This window comes from Egretta garzetta, unplaced genomic scaffold (assembly GCF_000687185.1).
Source record: "Egretta garzetta isolate BGI_Z169 unplaced genomic scaffold, ASM68718v1 scaffold5, whole genome shotgun sequence".
NCBI lineage: Eukaryota > Metazoa > Chordata > Aves > Pelecaniformes > Ardeidae > Egretta > Egretta garzetta.
In genome coordinates this window covers 1,979,180-2,006,344 of record NW_009259707.1, presented here as the reverse complement: position 1 = coordinate 2,006,344, position 27,165 = coordinate 1,979,180, and the positions used below count along the sequence as shown (strand labels likewise).

General features: G+C 42.2%; 1 protein-coding gene across 1 annotated transcript in view; it reads left to right on the top strand.

Moving 5' to 3' along the window:
* Nucleotides 1-27,165, top strand: part of LOC104126395 (pinopsin) — a 90,429-nt gene that overhangs the window by 1,097 nt on the left and 62,167 nt on the right. Inside the window, exon 2 of the mRNA XM_035894382.1 lies at nt 24,702-25,027. Coding sequence (XP_035750275.1) covers nt 24,702-25,027 — 326 coding nt within the window. The remainder of the gene's footprint in view (nt 1-24,701; nt 25,028-27,165) is intronic.

Genomic DNA, 27,165 nt, shown 5'->3' with positions numbered 1-27,165 from the left:
CACATCTAGGTGTGATCCTTATCTCACCCAGACTGTGGGACCTGGCACAGCTCCCTCTTGCTGTACGCCCTTGCTCTGGTGCCTCCAGGCTGCCAGGACAGGACTGAGTGCATCCCTGGCTCTTCTCCCACCCTCGAGCTGCGGTGCGTCTTGTGTGGGCATTTTGGCCTGAGAAGTGCTGCTGCAGCCCCTGATGTAGAATGAGGCTGTGGATTCAAACCCAAGTTTTCTACCTGAATTGTAAGCTCTTGCTGTTTCCAGTGGTGCTGTCTCTGGTACCCTTCCCTTCCTCAGGTGTGTGCTCCACTTGATGCCAGTTAACTCAGCCTGGCAGCTTCCCCTGGGAAACTGCTGCTTTGCCCAAAGTGCTGGTTTTCATTTGGTCTGTGCAGAGCAGAATGACATGTCTTCTCCTTCCATGTTTGAGGACGAGGGGAAATGGCCTCAAGTTGCGCCAGGGCAGGGTTAGGTTAACGGTTGGACTTGATGATCTTAAAGGTCTTTTCCAACCTAAACGATTCTATGATTCTGTGGTTCTATTCTATGATTCATTTCTGTTTTCATGAATTTTATGAATTCCAGTATTTCACTAACTAGCCACCTCAGGGAGAAAGAGGTTAGGACTATTTTTTTTCTCTGTCCTCTGATTTAGCCTCCTTTTTATTATTTAGGGGTGGGATGGGAGAATAATATTTGAAAGGAGGTGAAAAAAAGGTATGTGTTTAAAGGATTAGAAAAAAATGTATGCTGAAGGTGCCCTTCGAGCCTGCTGGCTTCTCTCAGGGTACCCGTGTGTTACCACCCCGGTAGCTGTGGAATTAAACCAGCAAATGGGAAAGTTTCTCCTGGGGTGACTTGCTTATGGAATAACTCTTCTAAGTCATATCCGTATAAAGCCGATGGGTGGCAGGAGTGCAGACTTCTGTGCTCTTGTGACACCTGTGTTCATGTGAGAGTTTCTGGTATAATTCTTAAAATTTATTAGACCATCAAGGAAACAAAACCACAAAACCCAGAATGCCAAAGGTGACCTCAGCTCTGCCAGGTGGTGTTGGTGTCCTGGGTGGCTGGGGCAGCCTAAATGCAGGTCGCTACTGACCTGAGCACGGGGAAGCTTCTCGGGACAGTGTTAAAAAATTATTTTGGAATTCTTTTCTTGATGTCTTGCAGCCCTCACATTTTTTCTTTCGCTAGTGTGTATAAAGGGCATACTGAGGAAGTTTGGCTGCAGGGTTACAATTAAAAAATATTCACTGGAATATAACGTGAGTAAAAGCAGATAATAGTAGCAGGATGCCTAACATTTATTTGTCTCTATGGACAGATTATGTCTGTCAATAAATACCATTATTCAGCAGGGGGGTTGAATTTTTGTATTCCAAAGTGTGCTAAAACAGAATTACTGTAGATGTGCAGTGTGTTGATGGCTTTTTCAGGTCTTCATAGCACTTGAAAACAAAATGCTTAGGTGTACTTTTTGTTTTGTTGCATTCAGTGTGTTCTTTAAGCATCACAGACTGAGCAAGGATCCATTGAATGGAATGGTTAATTTTTTGTATGGCTATTGGAAAGTGACATGAGAGTTGTGAGCTTTTTTTATTGAGACTGGTAGGTATTATTGCTAAAAGAAAAAACAAAGAGCATCTCATTCCTTGTGGGATTATTTTCCTTGTCTTCTGTGGACTTTGGAAAATTTGTACAAAATTATCAAACTGATTCAGAAATTCAAGAGGTGGAAAAGCAAGTACACTCTGTGTCATAGGCTGGTGGCTTAAGACCTCGCTGGTGCAGTGTAGTCACTGAGGATCAGGAAGCTTTTTGTCAGCAAGAGGATTTTTTGATGCCCAAGTAGTCCAATTTAGATCATGGCCTTTGGCCTGATCACTGTGACTACCTTGTGGGTTGCAAAGCTGATTAGATTCATAAACATAAATGCAAAAGCCACAAAGACTACAAAATAGTTACTGTGTGAGGCTGTGGTATAAAAGGAGCATGCGAGAACACAGAAATAGCAAAACTATATGGGCTGGGAAGAGAACATTTCTTTGGGTTATTTACACTTTCTTGCAATCCCTTAGCTACTCTTAAAACAAATTATATACTTGCTATTAGCTAAAAATTCGCTAACCATCCCTTGTGTCTCACGTCTGATTTTGGCCTGTCAAGGCTTAGAGGAATGGTCCTAATGCTCGGGGTCCAAAATAGGGGTGTGTAGTAGGAAAGGTAATTAAGAAAAACTGAAGTTCAACATCAAGCTTTGTAAGAATAAACACTTCAGTATTCTTATCTGTTCCTTTTTGTCTCATGGGATAGATCCTGTCCTACTAGGATAAACATCAGCATAGGGCCAGAATTTTGGATAATGTTACAGTAAATTCACTGGCTTCAGTAGAATCGCACTCTCTTGTACCAAATAAAGGCATGTAGCTTTTTTATAAAACTGCAGTATTTTCCTAAATCATGAAGAAATTTTAAGGGGGCAACTAATCTTCATGGCTTGGTGAGTATTTGAGGATGTGTAAAACATACCTAAGCCAACATTAAGCTGTTAAACTATTTTTCAATGCAATTCATTCTTAAAAGGTTTGTGAGAGGGACTGTATTTTAGTGGTTATTTTTTTCCCCTCCCACTTTGTTTTGTGATGCTATGAGAGCCTCCTTCTTCCTGTTTAAAACCAAATTGAGAGGGAAGGTATTATCTCCCCAGGTCTGTGGCCTGGATGAAACCTGAGCTAGTGAAAGCAGGAAGCTGAGATTTGTTTCAAATGTAAATGAATGGTGAGAGATTACTTTTTCTCTAAAGCATCTTACCATTTTTTAAATCACATAACTGCTGCCGTGGGAGGTGATCTGGAAACCAGATCTGATTCTCCTCCCAGCAATATTGACAGCGCAACGTACACTGATGTTGCTTACTGTGGAATCAAGCTGTTAAGTTCTTTACTGGGCAATCCATTGCCTACCCCAGGCACTTAAAAACCACCCAAGCACCAGCACCAGGGGGTTGCCATGAGCACAATGGAAAAAAAATATGGACAAAGTACAGGTGTGTGGTTTATTTACTTGCTGCTTTCAACATGTCTGCTGTGTGATTTCAAACCATTCTCAGAAAGCAGAAGTTTTAGAAGCTAATGGGAAGTGCAGGTGCTGATCAATAAGCATGTAATGGGGGGTTTTAAGGAGGATATTAAATATCATGGGACCTGCTATGGAAGCATAAGAGCTGTTGAGTCTTGATCTGAGAGAGTATTAGGGATGGAGCTAGAGGAGGAACAGCATGGGCTGTTCCCAGCATAAATGATTTTACGCTGGTGCTTGTGCATGTTTGCAGCTCTGTCAAGTAGGTCACTGCAGGGGAAACTGCACGTGGCGCTGAGCTGGGGCAATGGATGGCTCTGCTAAATTTGCTCCCATTACCCAGCACTTAGCCACGGTTTGACAGGCTCATGGTTATACATTTAAGCAAACATGGAAAAGGACACAGGGACAGGACACATTTTCCTAGCTGAACTCTGAGTAAACTTTGCAAGCAAGCTGAAATAAGAACTGTTAAGTATATTGTGAAATGATTAAGCATTAGATTTTAATTTAGGAAAAATACCTTATTCCATAACACACTCCTATAGAGACCATGTACACACACGGTGACACACCATCCTAAGATGAAGTTTGTTATGCAGCTTTGACCATCTCACGCGTAATCTGTCCTGTGCCTTATTAAACACTTCAAATCTCTGAACAGATGAAAACTTCCAGAAACATTTCATCTTCTATCAAGATACTTGCACTGATGTAGACTTCCCAAATATGTAGGACAGGCAGAACTTGGGCTCAGGTGACTTCTGGAGTTCGTTTTCAGAATCGCTACTTTATACCACGCCATATCAGGATTAAATATTAAATAGAGTAATACATATGGGAAAGATGAAGCTTTGTCTGGCTCAGGAAACCCAACACCAGATTCTAATGCTGGAAAAGTTTCAAGGCACATCACTAGCAAGGATATTTTTGTGACTGTTGGACTCTTAGCTCATGTTTTCAGGTGTCTGCTGGTTGTTTTCTCTTCCTCAGCCTTCACGGTAGTTAAAATACCTGGCAGTTTGCCCGAGAAGTTGATTCCAATATTTCACTTTAAAAAATTAATTCAGATGAGGGTTGTGTAAGTGAACATCGCTGTGTGAGAGGACACAGAGATGCCGATGCCATGTGAAAGCTGCGTGACTCAAGGCCGCGTCTTCCTGCACAGCCTCCTGTCTGTCCCAGACCCAGACGTTCTTAAACCTGTTCTAACTGCAGTAAGGCATGTGTATGTGTCTTTATGCCCATTGACAAACCAAGACCCTATCTAAATGAGGACTTTAATCTTTTTAGAAACCCCATGGTACTCCACTATATGGGTAGATAATCTTTTCAGTCACATTAAAGCAGTTATTGATTTATTCCCTTGTAAACTGCCAGAGAACACACTGAATGAGAAACAGGGCCGCTCACGATTTTGTGTTAAAGTTCAGCTGCCTTGTGACCTTAAACAAATAATTTTCTTCCTAATCTTTTACCTTGATTTTATGTGCTGTGACTTAGACTCACTGCACTAAACTAAAAAGTCTTCAATTCAGAGTACAGACTTCTAACATACTGGAAACGTTCTGCTTACGAGATGCAGTTGGAGACCTCAAGTGAAATGAATGATGTGAAAAGATAGATTTATTTCCAGAAGTAAAGACATAATCTCCCTCAGACTGATCCTGCAAGAGCTCAAGCCTGAAGTTTTCTGAGCCCTGATACAGCAAGTACTCACCTCCTAGTGCAAAACTGCTCTTAGCAGCTCCACACCTGCCCACTGAACATGGATAGCGCCTTTTCCAGTGGGCTTGGGATGGGATCAAAAGTGATATTTCTATAAATAAAGCTGATAGCAAGCACAAATAACCCATATTGTTTAGGAAAACGTAGTTCTGCATCAGGCCCCCAAAATGTTCTCTGTTTGAAGTGCGTGGACTCTCTTAATGCCTGCAGTCAACATGACCCATGCAAGCTTTCCTGCATAGTAGTTCCGAATCAGAAATACTCTGCTGGTTCAAAGACAGGGGGGAAAAAAAGGGATCTGACTAACGGGAATAGGTCAAAGGTGCTTACAGTTCCTTTCTCTAAACAAGCAGAAATGTTGTTGTTACCTAGAGGGCTTTACTTATCTTAACACAGTGTTACAACGGATGGTTTGTCCTGAATTCTTCCACTTAATTTCAAGCACCTGATATGTGTTAGATTGTATAGTAAATGGAAACACAGAAGTACCTATTCAGGAGATAAGTAATCTGAATTCCTCTTTGGCATCCCTTCTCCAGGGAAACTGAAGTTAGCCCGCTATTCTTTTTTTTTAAATAATTAATCAATGAGGTAGCAGTGTATTATTAAATACACTTCTGAGGGCCATATTTACATGGAAAAATGAAACGCTGAGCCCCTGAGAGACAGATGGGAATCATCTGACTAAAATGAGATATTTTCCAGTCCCTCTGGCTTCTTTTATAATCAATAGAAAAACAAACTTGTACTGCTCGCATCCAAATTGTCTGATGTATTTGAGATGTTCTTTTCAGGGTGTGCCCTACAAGCGCCCCTTTATCTCCACTGGCTGTGAAAGGAGCCCAAGGTCAGGGGTAGATATTTGCTCTGTAACCCTCTGGAGTCATGAGATGACCCTCACAAATAGGGTGCTTATTGCTCCATTTGTCTTTCTGTTGTTTTCTTACTTTTGCTTATAATTCCCTTCCCACTTCAGTGCCCTCTTCCTGGATATTGGGTTTATTTCTTAGCTTATTTCTTGTTCCTATAGGCGTTAAACACTATGCAATGTTGAAATCACTTGGAGTAGTTGCCCAAGAGTGAGTATTTGGAAGACAGCTGTTGTGTTTCCATGAAGAGGTGCCCAAGTCCTCTTTCAGAGCTTGAGAACCTGCATTCATCATGTAGAGAAAATGCTGTCTGCTCTCCCTACAGAAAATTTGTAGAGCACAAGTATTGGACTTTTGTGTGCAATATAAGTGCTTGAAGCAGGGGAAAAACCAATAAAGAAGGAATTATATCATGCAGAGAACGTGGAAATGGAAGACCTGATGTGGTGCTTTGAACATTATTTCTGAAATCGGAGACCTCACTCTGGCAGATGGTTTAATGCTGGTTTAGGATAAGAGAAGGTTTTGCCTTCATTACAGCAGAGCATCTCCTAGGGTATCATTCAATTTGCCAGTGTTTTTTAAGTCATTTCAGAGCATGGGTGTTGATGCTAACAGTGTCAGGCCACATCCTGTGGTGTTCAGTTGGCGTCTGTATTACCAGGCATGGTTGCTTCTCTCTCCCCTCATCTGGGCAGCCCCAGCTCAGCCCCATAGAATCATAGAATCATAGAATCATAGAATGTTTAGGGTTGGAAGGGACCACTAGTGGTCATCTAGTCCAACCCCCCTGCAGTGAGCAGGGACACTGCTAACTAGATCAGATTGCTCAGAGCCCCATCCAACCTGGCCTTGAATGTTTCCGGGGATGGGGCCTCCACTACCTCTCTGGGCAACCTGTTCCAGTGTTTTACCACTCTCATTGTAAAAAATTTCTTCCTTAAGAAATTTCCTTCCATCTCCATGCCATACTGCAGTGGGACTGTGCCAGCCCCATCTCCATGCCATACTGCAGTGGGACTGTGGGCTGCACCAGAACACCACCCTCCCCCCCGCCCTGCCATTTCCCTCCTCTTCACCCCTCCCAGCTTTCAGCACAGCAGAAATTCAAGCACATGGCTCAAACAGGAGCTGGACTGTGCCCTGAACAGGTTGCTGCTCCCCGGATGCCCTTAGCACGCACCAGCAGCCATATGTAGGTTACACCATGCATCCTATAGTTTGGGTCATGACATTTTCCCTTGTCTGCCATCCTTAACGTTTTCTACTGTGTTTTGTTGTATCATAATCTAGAGTCTATTTCCCTAATGCCTGACCAAAAGAAGACAGCAAAAACTATGCTGAGATACCAACAGTGAAGGGTGGACAGAAGTATGTGTTCGTGTCCCTGGAAAGAGGGACAGAAGAATTCTGTAAGGAAATCAATAATTTCTTTGGCATTTTTTGTACATAGTTGTCAGCTGTCAATGTAAAAAAATGTTCTGCCCATGCCCTAAGTCTGCTTCTGTGCAAGTGAGAACAAATTTCTGCCAGTTTGATACTTCCTTATTCAGCCGCCATGCTAGCAGTTCAGTTGCATACTTTTGGTTCTGGGACATCGCTCTACGTTATAGCCACATGTTGCAGAATGGCAAGGACTTTATGCAAGGAAGTACACAAATAACACTGATTTACACAGAGACCTGGAATAGGAGCTTAAAGGCAAAGACCACATTGGATTTCTTGCAAAATTATCCTGATGGTGAATTCAGTCTAAAAGGTCATGGCTGTAAGCTGTGTTCGAGATGATGGAACAACGTTTCTGTCAGAGTTAAGTTTAATCATTTGCATTTGCAGGCCCTTTTCCCTAATCCCAGGTCACGGCATTAACCCAGGCAACGCTATGCCTGATGTTGGTTTTCTATTACTTTAGGAAAAAGCAGCAACCAGCTGTGCGGGTAGTCTGGCCACACACATGCGAAGAACTAAGTTATTAAAATTTAGCTGGCTTTCTGGTCCCTCAGTGGGTAAGATGAAATAAGCTAGAGCCCAATAAATAAGCAATATTCAATCTAAAAAAGTATATTAGAGACCAATGGATGCTTGTGAGAGGCTATTAAATCATATTCTGTTTAACTACGTGTTTAATAATCTCTAGTAACTCTTCAGACCATGTGTGTGCTAACACACCTGAACAGAATTCAGTAATTTTTTTGGAAAACTTTTAAACTTCCCTGGTAGTCCCTGAAGTATACCAGAGAGAGAGGATATTATCTCTGGCTGTTTAAATCCAAGTTATATACCTAGTGGCTTTTTCTTAACTGATGACATCCATTTCCTATGTCCATTTCATTTTAGGAAGCACTTAAGCAGAATGCTACATCTTCCAGCCTAGTAAGCAAATGAATTTCAGTGATAAAAGGCATACAAGACCATTGGCATAGTTCCAAATAATAATGCAGTAATAGGTAATAACTACCAATTTCATTTTTTTCCCTTTTTCTCAGCTGTGGCCAATACTTCACACTTAAAGTAACCACTAGGGTTTTGGTTTTTGTTGGTTTTTTTTTTTTTTTTTTTAGTGTGCCTGCCACTTTTCTGATCAGAAATGTCTATTAAAGCGAGAAAATAATTTGCAGTCGTTTCTTAAAAGAGCACGCTGACGTGGAAAAAAAAAGTTTCTTCGAAAGCTGGAGCTATCCTGTGTACATTTATGTTTTTCTACGTATCAACACTCATTGAGAAACCGTTTCTGAAACCGGAGATTCGATAAATGTCTCATAAATTAATAAACTACAGACTCTACTGATTCGCAGACCACTTACTGTTTCTGTTGATTTCACAGCTAACGTGATTCACTACTTAAATTATCCAAATGCCTCCTATTACTGGAAGGTTTTTGGGCTTGGTTACGTTGTGGTTTGTTTGGGGTTTTTAATACTAAGTCATATTTTTAATACTAAGTTTAATACTGAGGATTATTTTAATAGTAAAATGACCTCCGGCTGCTGTAAATTTTCCCACAAATGGTAGAGGCAGGATGAACATTTGGTATCTGCAGACAGCAAATGCAAGGGAGCACCACTTGGGGCAGCCGCTCCTTCCCCCTGACACCCCGCTGTTCCTTTTCTGTGAAGCATCCCTGTGCTTTCACTCCTGAGGGGTTTGGGACCTGGTTACCCCTGTCTCCCCCCGTGCCGTGCTGGCCCAGTGCAGATCAGGGGAGGCAGATGAGTGAGCATTCACCCTGTGCAAGGGGGAAGCCTTGGGTTCCTGGGGGTGCCCGACTCCCCTCTCATCTCTTGGTGGTCCCGAGGGTAATGCCCCTAATCAAGGTCACCTGGGCACCGCCTTTAAAACTGCTGTGTTACAGCAGTGCTGGACTTCATGTCCTTTGGCTGAAGGGTTCTCACACCAGCTATCAGCATCAGGCTCAATGGTTGTGGGCAACTTCAGCCAACAGCTCTTCCCAAAATGTGACAAAATTACGTTACTTCTCCTGCCTGTGGTTTCTTAAACCCATTTCACAGACAGATGCCGGTAGTACAATCTCACTTTATGGCCAGACGTAAGCTTTTACTGTGCCTTATGAAAGTATAGCAGCCACAATGCAGGAGGCTAGTGACTCGCTGGGGTAAGGTATACATCTTTACATATATTCTATAATGTTTCATTAGAGGCAGGTGTTCTCTGTGTGCTAATTTTCTAGTGTTGTTTTCCAATTGTATTTTCTATTCTGTTTCTTTTATTTCTCCTATTGTTTTATTGTTTCTATTGGTTTCACTAGTGCAATCCAGAGGAGAAATAGTAGATAACTATGGGAAGAAGGGATCAAAGTGAGCAAGCTTCAGACAAGTCAACAGGTGGAAACTGTTTTAAGTGGAATTATTTTCGTAGATGCTTATAACAATAGAAATTTGTTCAGGACTAAATAACTACCAGAAAAAAAAGGGGGAGAAAAAAGCAGACTTGGTTGTGAAAATTTTTCATAAGGAATAATTTGATCATCTTTAAAGATCCATAGCAATGTAAAATTTTGCTTAGATTAGGACTCCAATGATTTCTAAGATTCAAAATCATTAGTTAATTCACATATGCAGTGTTTTATTGCTTAATATCTAAGTGTTGTCCGAGTCTAGTACAGACCTCTGAGATAGTACTAAAATAGCACACTAACATCTGGCAAGATTTTCTTTGACCTGAGAATTGGTATGAATTTTACAAAAACATAGATAATCCCCTTTAAGTTGTCCTTATGAAATTTTTAGAACACACAACGGTTGAATACAGTTGGGTCTGCCTTAGACTTAATTCTTAAATGCATATGCACACTGAAGCATTCTCGTTCACCAAATTTACAGTTTGTGGATGATTTCTGTTCTGCAGTCAAGGCTGTTTATGAAGGTACCAGGACACCTCTTTACACTGACACATTTAGTCTGGAGAAGAGGAGGCTGAGGGGAGACCTGATCGCCCTCTACAACTGCCTGACAGGAGGCTGTAGGGAGGTGGGGGTCGGCCTCTTCTCCCTGGTAACGGGCGATAGGACGAGGGGGAATGGTTTGAAGTTGTGCCAGGGCAGGTTTAGGCTAGACATTAGGAAAAACTTCTTCACAGAAAGGGTTGTCAGGCTCTGGAATGGGCTGCCCAGGTCGAGTTCCCATCCCTAGAGGTATTTAAAAGAAGGATAGATGAGGTGCTTAGGGACATGGTTTAGTGGTGGGATGGCAGGGTTAGGTTAAAGCTTGGACTCGATGATCTTGAAGGTCTTTTCCAACCTAAACGATTCTATGATCACCCGAATGAAATGATGCAAGCTGCTAGGTCACTGCGCAGCAGGCGGCTCAAGGCAGAGTATCCTGGAGCAGGGATCTCCCGTGGTGGTGGGGAGCGCTGCCTCCCCCTCTGCCTCTGGTGGCGGAGTGAGCTCGGGGCGGGAGGCTGCTGGCCATCCCTGCAGCTGAGCCATCTGCCTCGGTGTGAGATCAGCAGGAGTTAATGAGAAACAGTTCTAGGGTAGGACGCGGTATTGTAGGGCAGCAACCAAGCTGGTGAGGGGTCTGGAGCACAAGTCTCATGAGGAGCGGCTGAAGGAACTGAGCACATTTAGTCTGGAGAAGAGGAGGCTGAGGGGAGACCTGATCGCCCTCTACAACTGCCTGACAGGAGGCTGTAGGGAGGTGGGGGTCGGCCTCTTCTCCCTGGTAACGGGCGATAGGACGAGGGGGAATGGTTTGAAGTTGTGCCAGGGCAGGTTTAGGCTAGACATTAGGAAAAACTTCTTCACAGAAAGGGTTGTCAGGCTCTGGAATGGGCTGCCCAGGTCGAGTTCCCATCCCTAGAGGTATTTAAAAGAAGGATAGATGAGGTGCTTAGGGACATGGTTTAGTGGTGGGATGGCAGGGTTAGGTTAAAGCTTGGACTCGATGATCTTGAAGGTCTTTTCCAACCTAAACGATTCTATGATCACCCGAATGAAATGATGCAAGCTGCTAGGTCACTGCGCAGCAGGCGGCTCAAGGCAGAGTATCCTGGAGCAGGGATCTCCCGTGGTGGTGGGGAGCGCTGCCTCCCCCTCTGCCTCTGGTGGCGGAGTGAGCTCGGGGCGGGAGGCTGCTGGCCATCCCTGCAGCTGAGCCATCTGCCTCGGTGTGAGATCAGCAGGAGTTAATGAGAAACAGTTCTAGGGTAGGACGCGGTATTGTAGGGCCGGGGAGTTACAAATTCTGCCTCTTAATGAAAGGGTGGACTATCCATGTGGTGTGTCTCATTTTCTGTACACTGACAATGGTGCACAAAGCAGCTCTTCGCCATGCAAGTCTTTGTGACAAAACCCAGCAGTTTGCCTTAATTTGTCCAAACTGCCAAATTTTGCTCTGGTTTTGGTCTGCTCAGTTTTCAGAGCAAGAGCGTGTGGCAGCGCAAGAGGGCCAAGGTCCAGCAATGGCTGCGTGGGGATGTCGAGGATTGCTTTACTGGGTGTGTTTCTTAAAGTGTATTCTTTACACTTCTTAAGAAGTGTATTTCTATTTAATATCCTTGTGAGAGGCAAAGAGTGCATCAGGGGAATGGGTTGAAAGGCTGCCAGATAGATATGCCAGTCAGGATTTAAATGGGCTTTTTCTAATGGGTAGAAAGCAGGTTATGAGGCAAAACAAAGCCATAGCTTAATATTCTTTGCAGTAAGAGCAGTAGACTTACCACCATCTGGTTTGCTCCATATAACAGTTTTTGCTCTACTGGTCAGTGCATCAAAGGGTGTTTTAACTAGGAATTTGAGGATGAGAATGAGTAGGATTTTTACAAGAGTTAATATCTTTTCTGGGGATAACAGTTTTTGCTCTACTGGTCAGTGCATCAAGGGGTGTTTAACTAGGAATCTGAGGATGAGAATGAGTAGGAGTTTTACAAGAGTTAATATCTTTTCTGGGATTGGGGACATTTGGACCTTTGGGAAAGAACTATTTAAACTAGATACAAGCAGGTAATGGCCTCTTACTGTGCTGTAATTGTTTCTTCTTATCATTTCAGTAACTAAATAATAGTTGCGCCTTGCAAAGGGTTGTGTACATACATACTAAGTATTTGCCATTCAAAAATATGTTGCCCAGCTATGCCTCTAGAATACTAAACTTAAAGTTAGGATGACTTTCAGCATCCAGTGATATTTTTCCAGTACGTAGTCCCAGCAGCCTGTGGTGTAGGGACTTCATCCCTGAAGTAGTACGTTTGAGTCCAATAGGTCTTCCTGGATTTATCTCCCAGGCCACTTGCTCTCAAGAACCCTGCAAAATTTTGATATTTGCAGTGTAATATGTCAAGGAATTCCACTTAGTAACTATGTACTATGCAAAGAAAAGTACCTTCTCCTGTTTGTTAATTCTGAGTCTACAGCCCGATGATTTCATTTGAAAACACGGTTCTTGGATTATGAGAAACACGAAATAATCTTCCCCCATCCACCTTTTCACGTTTTATCTGCTTTTCTCTGTTTTCCTTTTCTGATAAGCCCTGATGTTTGCTTTTGTAAATGCTGCTGAGCATTGCTGCTTAGTGGAAGTGGTTTGCGTAAAGCTATCACAACTCTCTTTGCAGAGCAGTCAGTCAGTCAGAAACAATCCCTGTGTATTTCAGGCTTGGAGGGTTTTCCGCCACATATGGCAGTTTACATCAGTATTGCATTTCATCTGCTCAGAGACTCAGTTTCATGCAGTACTTCGCAGTCAGCTTTTGTTGATTTTGAGTTATTCAGCGTAGTATAATCAGCAAATTTCACTCTTTACCATCTTTTCCAGATCATTTATTAATGTGATGAATAACCCAGGGCCTAGCACAGACCCATAGGGGACTTTGCTGGCCACAGTTTCCACTGAGAAATCTAATTATTTTCTCCTGTTCTTTATTTCCCGCCCCTAACCAATTATTTATCCACATGAAGTTCTCTGTTATTGCAAGGCAGCTTACTATCCTTCAGAGCCTTTGGGCTAGTCAAAGCTGTTTGGAAATCCAAGTAGGCTTTATCGAATGTATCACCCCTGTCTGCATAGCGCTGCCAAGGACCTCTAATGAATGAGTGAGGGATGGCTTCCCTCCACAGTAGCTGTGCTGGCTTGTCCCAGTATGCCATACCTCCTTGTACATCCACTACTATATTCTCTAGTGCAATTTCCATCAATCTAACCAGTGTTGCAGATTAGACTTGCTGGCTGGATGAGATGTACTGCAAAGGATTTCTGCCTGCATCAGTTACAAACCATTTCTTCATGGATGTAGCAAAAGTTCTCCTAAGGTTGTTCTGAGGGCTTAAGGACTGGAGAATCCCACTTCTCCTCACTGCACATCCTTTAGCTAGCAAACTCATTCTGGATAGAAGTAGGAGCAGCCATTTCCAGTCTTCCATCCCACTTCCATAACATGTGAGGCTGCTGGGTTGTAAAACTGCACAAGAAACTCTTGGCCCAAGGGCAGTGTAAAGACTGGTCTACGTATTTTGACACTCCGTTTATATTATCAGATATGACTAGTTATTGACCATTAATAGCTATGTATGATAAAAACCAGTTTGATCACTAGACCTTATGGCAGCAACTTGACTCAGAAGAGTAGGTATTTGTAGTGTGTTCCATCTCTAGGAATGGTAACTGCTGAAAAAAGCAGACTATAGAATCATTTTAAAATCTCTAGAAATACACCTTTATTATTAAAAATGAGCAGTTGCATTCAGTGAAAAAGCAGAGGCTCATAGTGGGGAAGTTTGGCAGGTGATAATACGCTGTAATGTCACCTCGTAGCTTACTTGGTGCTATAGCGCCTATGTAGAAAAACCCTGAGACTACGTGCTGTGTCTTACATCTGTGCAGATGCTCAGCATGAAGGAAGGTCCCAGGGATCTCACCCCGTTCAGACAGCAAAGAAGCAGTCTTGGCAGGAGATGGAGGTCCTGCAGGACAGCATGGGCATGGGGATGCTGCGGTGAACCCGACCACACTGAGAGTATCCTCCTGCTGTGCCAGTACTCTACATCCATCCCTGCTTTCCACATACACACAAGCCCCAAAGATTTCTCCTGAGATGTTGCTGTACAGGAGCTCCATCTAGTGCTGACATTATTTCTTATTGTGATTCCCTAAGGCGGCTGGATAAATACAGTGATTCAGCCAATTTAGGAAACTGAATATGCAAGTGCTAGGTTCCTTTCCAGAATGCAAAGGGATCCTGCATAACATATGGAAAATCAGACTGAAATTAATAATCGGGTTTTGGGGGTTTTTTTGTACTGTGCTGGTATCATTGAGATGCAAAAGGGAATTCTTCGCTGTATTTATGCTACTAGGAGTAGTTGTTGGTTGGTTGGTTGGTTTATTGACTGATGGTTAGGCATATTAATAACATAGCAGAAAAGCATAATACTGCTCAGTGATGCACATTAAGTCACAAGATACAGCTAAGAATTAAGATCACCTTTAAAGCACGATGTATACACATTTAAAAATTCAGCAAGGGGCGGAAAGAAATTAAAACCCCAATAATTCTTCACTATTAAAAGTAATACATACTGTCTGTATTGAGAGTATCACCAAACACAAAAGGAAGGGTATGTTGTACAAAGGATGATACAGAGAAATGACTGTTGAGAAAAGAGCAGGAAAGATTTACTGAACAGGACCGGTAATGTTTGCTGTCAGGTTTGTTTCAGCAGGCTTGGGTGCAACAGTGGTTTTGCAGTAAGTTCTTTCAAGCACAGAGTTAAACTGTGACTCCCATTAGAGTTAAGCAGGAAGAGCAAAAGAAAACAAACAATTACAAGTATTAGATAAACAGCGACTGGTGTATTTACTTCTATTCAAAGGGTGTTGTTGATATTTGAAGTAGCCTCTATTTTGAAAGCCTTGGCTGCCAGCATTTAAAAACTGGTTGTAACTGCTAATGTGTAACTAATGATTGTGGGAAATATTTTCTACATTTCAAATCGGTAGAAGTGCTTTTAATGCCTTAAAAATCAGACGGAAATGGTGATCTGATCACTAACCCATGGGAGCATTCAACTAGAATAAGAGACACCAAACGCAAGAATATTTGATTGTTTTGACTGTTTATTCTATTTTGTTATGTAGATATTTTAATAGGCATATCCAAATACAGCCAAGGGTGTTTTGGAAGCACATTCCTTTCTCGGCTGCTTCTGCCAGTTGTTGAGGCATCCTTGCGTTCCCCTGCAGTTTGTATCATTTATGATAGCACTGAACTTACCAGGCGTTGTTATATTCACATTGTGATTTTGCTGTATCACAAAATGATTTATTGCAATTTGTTTATTCTCTGAAGTGTAGATACTGAGCTGTGAAGTTCAAGCAAGTCAGGCTGATACTGGCTGGTTGTCCACCAAGGCCAGTGCTCACTTTGAGTCTATTCATCTTAACTCTGTAAAGTCTTCTAGGTTCATCGGGCTTTCTTTTTAACTTTGGAAATGTTTGGGGTCTTCTTCCAAAATTTGTTGGCAGCTGGATTTTGGCCCATAAAATACGTATCTCTTTTTTGTTTGGGAGAGAAAAGGAAAAAGTGGATAATATGCTGGAGGCTAGTGAGGAAGGAACAGCAGCCACATGCCTGCCACTCTCCAGATCTGTTTGCATCCCTTCTGAATATTCGTAGAATCATAGAATCATAGGATACCAGGTTGGAAGGGACCTCAAGGATCATCTGGTTCAACCTTTCTAGGCAAGAGCACAGTCTAGACAAGATGGCCCAGCACCTTGTCCAGCTGTGTCTTGAAAATGCCTAGTGTCCATTTGTGCTTCTCTTCTTAAAAAATGAAAAAATAAACAATAAAATCCCAAAACCTTGATAAAAATAATTTTGTGAAGTTCCATATTCACAATCTCTTACTTCTTTCTCTCTCAGATTTACTCATTTGATGCTACTTCCCCACTAGCCCCAGCAGCTGTGAGAGTTGTTAACTAAGTTAACTAACTTTGTTCTGTTAGTTTAGCTGAGTTTGCTTCATTCTGGGCTGCATATCCCAGATTTTGCAGGCTGATGAACATTCTTATTGCCACTTGTGGCAATTCAAGTATTATGCAAGAGGAGAAGATGTAACCTGCAGAACCTCACTGGAGACTGTACATAAGAGAGATATTTCCCTACCTTGACTGTAGGAGGGAAGGATGCTAGCGGGACTCCTAGCTAGAAAGCAAAACAGACTTTTTTTCTTTTTTTAATAATTAACAAGTTTTGTTCTTTCTTCCCTCGTGATGCTGAACCTCAATAGTTTCTGATTTTTTTGCAAAAGTGCATATCCTATGAGGAGGCCAGTGATCAGGTCAACAAATCATAGAAATGCTCCCTCGCTTCTGCCCAGTGAGTCAGCTTTTGAAAGTTTCTGCTTTTATCATTGTAATATCCTTACCTCCTTACCTGCAAGGAAGTCTCTGATGGCAGAAACTGCTGCGGTGGAAATTACTGTGCTTTTGTGGAAGACATGCACTGACTTAAGTCAGTGCCCAGTAGTTTTCCTTATTAGTATTAATGTTAATTAGTACATAAAAAGTGGAATCAAAGTTGATGGTGGAACGGATTGCTCCATGTGCATTCTCATAAAGTCTCTAGTGCTGTGGCAGGTGTTAGGTAAGGTACTTTGGCCCAGAGAAGGCAAAATTTCCCTTGAAGGTTAAGCTACCATTAGAAAGAGAGGTTGTTGCTTTTTTGTCTCTTGCTGCTTGCAAACCTCTCTTGTGAATACTAGACTTACAAACTGCATTTCATGCACAGTCCCTGAGGGATGATACCAGGATATGTTTTCAGAAAGACTTCTAAGGAGACACAGAAGTGCCAATATGTTGGAAAGGTCGTGTCTTTTAAGTTGCTTAAATTGTTTATATTTCATTTCAATGTGTGGATTGTTTTATTTCTGTAGAGTGTGAATTGAAATACTGTCAGTTAAATTGGGGTAAGTTATTTCCCTTGAAAACAGCACTGAGTCACTGATCAAACTGGTTCTGTATAACTCAGTAACATATTTATGTAATACCATTCGGTAACACAACTTGGAATTAAACTTGAGGTAGTAAGAGCCTTCCTTTGAAGAGGGCTGTTTCTTACTGCTGTTGTTCTGTGTTTACCTCTAAGTCCTTGGGCAAGCACAATGAAAGACATCAGCCAAAAAAAACAACAGCAGAATACTTCAGCACAGGATTCCCCGATATTCCCAATGTGGGGTGCATTTAGTCAGAAAACCCTTTTCCTCCTTTTACATCTGGAGTACATTTGGATGTACATTGGCCGCACCTTGAGTGCTGTGTTCAGTTTTGGGCCCCTCACTACAAGAAGGACATTGAAGTGCTGGAGCATGTCCAGAGAGGGGCCACAAAGCTGGAGAGGGGTCTGGAGCACAAGTCTGATGAGGAGTGGCTGAGGGAACTGGGGTTGTTGAGCCTGGAGAAGAGGAGGCTGAGGGGAGACCTTATCGCCCTCTACAACTGCCTGACAAGAGGGTGTAGCCAGGTGGGGGCTGGCCTCTTCTCCCAGGTAATGGGCAATAGGACAAGGGGAAAGTTGTGCCAGGGCAGGTTTAGGTTGGACATTAGGAAGAATTTTTTCACCAAAAGGGCTGTCAAGCATTGGACCAGGCTGCCCAGGGAAGTGGTTGAGTTCCCATCCCTGGAGGTATTTAAAAGCCAGGCAGATGAGGTGCTTAGGGACATGGTTTAGTGATGGGATGGCACAGTTGGACTTGATGATCTTAAAGGCCTCTTCCAACCTAAACAAATCTATGATCTTACTTATATCCATCTCATAGTGCCATAGAACACTTTAGCATATTCTCCAGCTAATGGAGCAGCAGCTGAAACCTGAGGGACTAAAGGGAAGGGAACGCTGCTGTGTTACATATGACACATACCATCATTGCTGAGAGACCTACCTGCAGCTGGCATTAGGTATTTACCAACACAGCATTTCTAGGCAGAGACCAGTGCATGTATCTTCCTTCCCTGCAGATGTCCTTGCCACACTGTGCTCTTGCTTGCTTGCTGTCTCTCTGAGCTCACTGGTCAGCACTGCACGGTGGCTTCAACAGGAGGGGTGCAAGGGATTGCTTTTGGCGAGTCCTAGCCCACCAGCTGCCGGTTTGTACTCCTCTTCCACTTCCAGGTGTGTGATTGCCTTAACCAGGATAATATGTTAAAGCTACCTCATAGTAATAGGTATTACATACACACATATATATGTATGGAGTCCCGTAAATATATGGATCATCACCATTTTCCTTCAGCAACACATTTGAGCAGTGGTGGCTAGAGTTGCTGTTGGTTAGCTTCTGCTGATGGCAGGTTCCTCTGGGGTTAGCACAGGGTTTGTAGATGGTATGTGGGAACCCTGGCACTTACTATCCCCTTCATTTCCCCCATGTGTTTTGTATGTGGCTGGCAGATGGTCTGGTGCTTGCCTGGGGTGCTTAGCTGGCTCCATCATGCCTAGAATCACAGCAGCAGCACAGCCAGGTGGACTCTGGTTCCTTGCCTTGCACCAGCCTCGCAGCTGGGTCTCACCCCAGCTCGGTCTCGACAGCTCGGTTTGGCCTGGGTGCGGGCTGCAGTGGCGTCGGGAAGTGCTGGGACTTGCCGAGGGGTTAGTGAGGTTGGTATGGCTGATGTGCGAGGGGAAACGGGTGCGAACACCAGAAGAAACTGCAGAAGAAGAGTTAGAAGAACAGCCCTTGCAGGTAGTGAAGAAAACTGTTCCCAGCAGATAAGAGCAGAGCACAACAGCTCATCAGCAGAGAACCATGCACCCCACCAAAAGGAGCATGACATCAAGGGTACAGCATGTCACGCCATTTCTTTCCCTGGTAGCTCACCGCACAAGAGATATTGCTCATGCAGGTGAGCACATTCCAGGCAGGTGTACTTTCCACATGAGGAAATGCAAACAGGGAGCAGCGGCCTCGCCTGAGACATGCCAAGGTTCATGTGGGCAGGATTTGTAAGCAATGGATCGCTTCATAACAACAGTGGACTCCTAAAGTGTATGAAAGCTCTATCCAAAACCCAGTTTGTTGCCAGGGAGGTACCCAAAAGCAAGAGGTGTGGTTAACTGATAGTGGTGTGATGAACTGGTAGCCAGAGCCCCTTCTCCCTGTTGCACAAGAGATCCTGGACGGGCCTCTTGAACGCAGGTCTTGGTGCTTGTGGTTGGGGGAGCATGAGGGGATGAAAGCAATGAGAGAATGACTGTAAGTGGATAAAATCAACCTGCATGGAGGTTGAGTGCGATAAAATCATCTTGGCCTTTTGTGAGAGCTTGCATTTAGTTTTGGTCCATTAATGTCTTGTTGAAGAAGGTGCTGTTACATTCCTCCAAGCTCAGTCTGACTAAACTTACCTGTGGCTTCTTTTCATTGCCCCTGGCCCTTGAAAAACAGAATACAGTTCAGGTTATACATTATGCCATGCAATTGTGATGCTTCAGGACTGTAATCAAGATGTAGGATAATTACCTTCAGGAGCTTTAAGAGGGCAAATACATGTAAGTTAGTAGTCAAAACATATATGCAGTGTAGGCTGAACCTCTGGGATTCTCCGTTTTTCATAACCTACGCACCATCGGCAAGCTGCATCCTGTTTCCAATTACTACATCAGTGAGCAGTGTAAACCAGCAAAAACTAATGAAAATAGAGCGCTCGTAGTTGAAACTCGCCGGAACAAAAGAGTAATTTGCTGTGTCCTTCACCTAGGGCCATACTCTCTGCTGTGCTGCCAGAAAGAAATGTACAGATCTTTAAACAAAAGTAAATAATAGATAATGTCTCAAATGGTAGTCCTATAATAGATGCCTGTCCTGGTTGATGACTTGAAATTGAATTCCTTGCACTCTACTCACTGCAACTAATTGCTGTGTAGAAAATGCTCATGCCTCAGACCCGTCTTGTCTCTAAGTCGCTTATTTCCATGGTTAATTTTTGAATAATTATTTGTTCCTGTAATGCAATCTGCAGTGGATTTTTATGTCATCTTTCAGTACTGTTCAGTGAGAACCTTGGCTTTGTTGCTGTATATGCATGGAAATGTTGGGGGAACAGATTACATTTCTCACTGTGATTGACTCCTGTGGAGTTATTTGGCTCGGTACCAGCTTGAGGCCCTACATATTTGTTGGAGGCAAATTCTATTTGGATGTGCAATTCCTGAACTTAATTTTGTTGCAATTTTAGAAAACATTACTCATTTGAAATGAATATACGCAGTCTACCCAGTCATAAATGCAAAATAAGAATGAAATGTTGGCATAAAGCATTGTGATTAGCTTTAAAATTATAATTATTTTCTTCTTTTTATAACTTGCATTAATTTTTGTAATTTGTTTTCTGGTTATTAAAACTATGGAGGTTACATTCAAGTCTTTTCCTCAGCCATAATTCTAAAGTATTTAATTGCTTTTTGTTTTAAAGCTGAGGTTCTCAGTAATTCCTATGACTGCAATAAATAGGGCATGAAATAGAATACCAGATAACTGCAGGATTTTTGGGAAAGGTCACAACAGTTAAGTGCATAGGACATTAAGAAAACTCTGATATACAAAAATAGGAGGCACAATGAAAAGTGAGAAAATTTATTCTACTTTATCCAAACTGGATTACAAGAAGGGCCTGAGGGAAGACCGAGGAAATTATGGACCTGTGAGTCTAACCTCAGTACCTGGAAAAATTATGGAGAAGAACATACTAGGTGCTATTGAAAGGCACGTAAAGGGCAAAGCAATAATCAGTTTTCTTGCTGGAGGTTCATTCACTGACACACCTGATCCCTGTTTTTTACTTCCACCCAATGTCAAACTAAATCCTGATGCAAAACCTGGTTTTGCCTCTGTTACAAAATGGCGTCATTTCAGTCCAACAAATTAGGCCTGTGTATCTGCTATAACTGATCCAATGATATTTGTATCTTCCCAGGATTCAGCTATTGAACTGCTAAAGGAGCGAGATTTTTAAAAACATTACTTTTTAAAATTAAAAAGCGGAGGATATTCTTAGCAAACAGAGACATTGGAGCCGATAATCTACCACAATATTGGAAAAATGTTATTTCTTGATATGCATCATATATTGCTTTTGTCCAGTCTTGGATTTCATATGCAGGTGAAGGCCCTTCATCAGCAAGGTTGGATGGAGCTGCAGTGTTGGGGCACTGAGGGTCCAAGAACATCTTGTGACTTTGTGTACGCTGAGCAAGGTCACACTCAAGTAGACTGGGAGAGGGTTGCCATGGCCTCTGTTGGTTTTGTTTCTTCCTCACCTGGGTAATAGGTGGTGTCATTACTCACAGCCAATTCAGTTGAATGTATCTCACTGTTGGAAGAAAAGTCGTTTATTCTTTTATGGCTCTTAATTTCATCTTTTTCTTTCTTTCAAAGCACCAGTTTCATACTTCCAAAGTATTTGTAATTTTTCTGAATAGTTACTCTTGTTTAGTATATTTTAACCACATGAGCCACATGGAATTCTTTTTTAATATCTCTTATGAACTACTCTTCAGCGCTTTCCTCTTTTTCCCTTGTTGTTTTGAAAGCATCAGAAGTCAATGCACAGTGGTGTTAATTTCAGTGATATTAAATAGTTCAGGTATAGCACAGACCTTAAAGTCTTACTGTGACAAAAAGAAAAAGATAAATATTGATTTTTTTTTTTCTGAACTTTTGTGGTTTGGGTTTCCATATATCACAGTTCTTGTCCTCCAGAGAAAAATGTAGTTTGTGTCATGTCAGTGGAACTCAATAATAAAAGATGAGTAAAGATGAAATGGCTTCTGCCAAGGTATGTAATTAAAAGTCTCCAATCTTCTTTGTAGAGAAGAAAAATGATTTGCTGTAATTTAAAGGAAACTCCTGTGGTTTTGTCTGGTTGCTAATATTTGATTTATTTTTTACTGACATCACCATGGTCCTAATTTAATAACTGACCATTAATTCTATGCCACTTAAAGACAGGGCTCTTTGGCTCAAAGCGAGCAATACTGCATTCATGGCCAGTTATCTTCAGATCCACTCCATAAAGCCGTCCGTCGTAAATACCAGCATGAGAAAAGCTGAGTGTCTTTCTCATATTAGGCAGTAGGCAAAAATGTGAGGAAGTGTAAATGAATGCTGTAAATCTTGACAATATAAACCATGAGAAGGTGCTGGGCAGCCACAGGGGTGAGCAGGCAGAGCTGGCAGCCAGGCTTGACCTGAGAGCTCAATGGCTAAAGCAGCAGTTCAGGAAGCAGTGCCATGAGGCAGGGAAGTCTGAAGACCACATCTGGGTTTTCTAGGCAACACCGCACCGACAGGACCATAGGATTTTCTCAACAAAAGTACGTCTCACCTGCCATCTCATCAAAATAGGGACATTGTGCCCTCAGTTGCCGTCAGAGGTAAAGCAAGAATAACACAACCTTGCTGTAGAGGGGAGAGATTGCTTGTTCCCAAGGCTGTTTTCTGTGAGTCCATGATGGTCTAATCTGAAATGCGTGAATAGATCTATATCACCCTACTGAGGCCTAAGTTTCAGATATAAAATCTGGATTTTTGCCTTAGGTATCTACATGAGCTAAATGGTTTTGATAGCAAGAAGCTCTTTAGTCAAGCAGATAAAAGCATGGAAAGAGGCAATGCTAAGCAAGTGAAGAGAAATAAGTGTGGGCTGGAAGCCAGAGGAGAGTAGTAGATTCTTTGTTCCCGAGTCCGTAATTCAGAACCCCCTGGGTTTTTTCTGTATTGAGATATTTGTTTAATGCAGGAGTCATGGCCAAGGGCTTTCAAGAGCTATGTTATGTAGGAAATCAGATTAGATGAGGGATGATCAGAAAGTCTCCACTGCCTCTAAAATAATCTAGCCTTAAAATAAGTTTAAGGTTAGACTCTTCAACTGTATAATTCAGTTGAATTTAGTGGAGCTGTGTCATTTTACAGCTGTAAGTGTATCTACTTTTTAGGTCTGACTTCCCAGTAATATACAGAAAATAATTTAGTAGGCTCTTGTAACAGGAAAGATGTTTTCTTCATCAAAAGTTGCCTTCTCCTCACATCCTTTTGCCTTCTCCTCCCCTGAGAAATAAGGCATCCTATTGCATTCTCCCAGGGTCCTTTGCCATACCCACCTCTGTACAAAGTAACCGCAAATTGTTGTCAGGATGGCAGGAATAGCGGCGCCCGCATCCAGCTAACTAGGAAACGAGTGACTGAATTGGGGTGGAAAGAGAAGCAAAACACTGTGCCTGGGGAGAGTATCCTGCTGCGCCCTGTGTGGGTACGTGTGTGGGGTGTTTTTCCCAGGTGTGGGGTAGAGTGGTGCTATCCCCAGGGGAGTCTCTGACTCGCCTCCATCCCGCACCTGTGAAGGAGCTGTGGGAAAAACTGAGAGTTAAATGGGGGAAAAAGCGGATTACAGCTGTGGATTCCCCTGAAGATCATCTTTTTTTTTTGTTAACAGATTTGCTGGAAGTAGGTACCACTCAAAACCAGAGAATTTTGGCAGGCTAGATCTCAACGTTACTGTATAGTTGGCTGTTACTAATGGCAAGGATCAAGAAAAAAAATCCTGGAAAGAGCTGGGCTGACATAGGTCTATTCAGGTTTTTTGTCTTATAGGACCAAAAGGAGGGGTCTGTAACCCATGGGAAAAGATGGTGTTAAATTTCTTCCAACAAGTTCCTTCTGTCATAGATCCTGGGAAGTGGTATTGAGTGTTGTGTCACCAAGAACCGTAAGGAAGTTGCAAGGAGAACAAAAACATGGGAAATATCAAAAAGACTGCCACTGAGTCATGACTAAGAACCTGCCGTGCAAATCCATAAAGATTTTTAGAGGGGGTCAGGACCCGGAACCTTGAAAGAGAGAGTGGAAATGTCCTACAACCCAGTTTTTTTAATCTTCCACTGGAGGATATAACTGGTCTCCGACACCTAGAGCTCAGTATTAACCTAAGTCACTCTTTGACTCATTATGTGATGTTAATGTAAATAAATCTGTGACCTGCCACATCACACTCATGCCAAGGGTTGTCTGTTGCTTCCGTATACAAGTGGTCAGAACTGAAACTACATCCAGTTGATGGGGCAGAAGCATAAAAGCTTCTTTCATTTTGGGGCTCCCAATCTTGAATATAAAGCCTTCTGCATGTATAAAAGTCAATGCAGTATTTGAAAATGCTCATGGATGTTAAAAATTGAATATTTCTTAGCAAGGGAATCTTTTAACATTTTATTAGTTCATGTAGAAAATGGATTTCCCCTGGGTAATACTAAAACGGCTAAATCTGAAACCTGCCTAGAAGAGGAATAGTTCTCAAGTATGAAAATCTTCCAATATAAGATAAATACAAGTTGAACAAAATTTGACATGATGGACAGAGGAACCAGGTCCAGTGGGGATTTAAGTATAGAGAATAATGGAAATAGTTTTCACCGTTGCTTCAAATATGTAATAGTGAGAAAAGCACCTAATTTCTTGGGGGTTAAAATGGATACTGCACAAAATCATGAAAGTAAGCATTTAAATTGCTTGGTTCATTGCAGGCATTGTGTCCCTGATCTCCCTGGCTGTCCTGTCCTATGAACGCTACAGCACTCTCACCCTATGCAACAAGCGCAGCGCTGACTACCGGAAGGCATTGCTGGCAGTTGGTGGTTCATGGATTTATTCCCTGGTCTGGACTGTGCCACCACTGATCGGTTGGAGCAGTTACGGGGTAGAAGGTGCGGGTACAAGCTGTTCGGTACGCTGGTCCTCGGAGTCAGCCGAGTCCACATCCTATATCATCTGCCTCTTCATATTCTGCTTGGTCATCCCTGTGATGGTCATGATGTACTGCTACGGTCGCCTCCTTTACGCTGTTAAACAGGTAAGCTGCTGTATGCTACTGATGGTGCAAACTGCTCTGAGACATACGTTGCATTCTATTGAGTTTGGAAGCACTGATGGTAGAGAGCAAAACAACAAAGCAAAACCAAATGGAAAAGACCACAGAAAGCCTGAAGGAAGGAGCAAGAGGTCTTCACCAAGTTTTTTTCATACTCCAGAGCTCCAAATAGTTAGAACAACCAGATGACATCCGTATAGATACTTTGTGGTTTGAAAATACTGTATTCTAGGAAAACTAGCATATCACAGTGAAGGTTGCATTTTTAATGAAGCCAACACATGTGTTTACCTGCCTATAAATACGACATCGGTGCAAGCATTTCTTCCTCATTTTCTATCATGACATTTTAATAATCTGCGGAGCTTCTTAATCTGTGGAGACCTAACTCTACAGTAACGCAGTTCTATTGCAATTTGCAGAGTTATCCCAGAGATCAGCTTCTCCTTGCAATTCTAGGCTGCATTTAAATTTTCCTTAAATATTACTACCATCACTACTACTACTACAACTGCTACTGCGCTGACACTCCTATGACTGGTTTAAGGGGTACTGAAGATACTCCAGAATGAATGTTCCAAAAGGCCCTGCCAGGGGGTGTAGTATTGTGAAGTTTGAATACTCTTGGGACAGTAATGAAATGGCTTAACAATGAATAATGAGAAAGGAATGAGTGTGTAGGTGTTCCCTAAAAAGCAATTCTCTAAAATGTTCAGATGAATTAACTAAAGGAGTTAAATGGGAAAAAAAGAGCAATAAATCCATGAACAGAGGCTCTCATACAGAATTAAAGTGGATGTAGTTTACTTTTGATTAGTCATAAGGAATTTAGATCGTGCCTTTTACGTGTTTTGTCAAAACTTTCAGAACACTTGAAGCCCAAATGGGAAATCTTTTCCTGGCTGAGTGCTGAGCAGGCTGGTAGAAGCCCTTTGATGAATCACACATTAGTACTCTTCTTAATGCTGTGCAATAGTAATATGGAAAAAAATTCTCCTGATTGTAACCCATTAAAGTGAAGTTGCAGACCATATCTGGTCCCTGGGCAGCAATATCCTTTACCATCACCTTACAGAAAGGAGCAGGATCTCGGAACACGGGCTAGTACTAATACACAGAAGATACAACTTTCTTAAACTTTTGTCTCTTCTTTCCTTCACCCCTCACTGTCATTCCTGACAAGAGGCATGGCCCACAACACACACATACTTGTATGGATGAAGCTTCTGTAGCACGTGCTTTAGCTTCTTGTTCTAAGTGTAGACTTGTGTTATTTTATTCACCTTTTTATCTTAATTCAGTTATATTACAAGTAATAGTAGAACTTACTGATCTGCCTGATGGGTTTCAAGAAGTTGTGGCAAATGTGCCAAGGGAACAAAGTATCATACAAAAAATATGTGCAATCTATAGCCATTTTGTATTTAGACATGCAGACTGAGTAGACTTGGTGGAAGACTAGGTTGATTGATTAATTGACTGTCCAGAGAAAAAAATGAGAGAAGGAATAGAATTTTCCACAATCCTGTGCCCTCCATCCTCTGAGTGCTTTTGTGAGTGATGAAGAAGCCTCTGGGATGCTGAGGTTAGAGAGCCCTGAGAAATTTTGTAAATCATAGAATCACAGAATCATTTAGGTTGGAAAAGACCTTTAAGATCATCAAGTCCAACCGTTAACCTAACCCTGCCATCCCACCACTAAACCATGTCCCTAAGCACCTCGTCTGCCCGGCTTTTAAATACATCCAGGGATGGGGACTCAACCACTTCCCTGGGCAGCCCATTCCAATGCTTGACAACCTTTTCAGTGAAAAAAATTTTCCTAATGTCTAAATGGTGGAAGTGAAAAAGAATCAAACCCGATCTTGCATAACCTGTTGGAGAGCAGGTCTTAGGGAACTAATGCGTGTTAAATGCAAAGGAACTCCAGTGAGGATTAGATTGTATCTCCTCTCTAAAGTTGTTATGACTCAGGGTCATAACAGCTGCCCGAGCATTTGTGAAGTCTTAAATAGCTAAACCCTAAATTTTTACACAAAACATCTAATGCTTTCCTGGCATTTGTAAAAGATTTCCTTGATAAATTATATTCCAGCAAAAAGAATCTCAATCAGAAAACT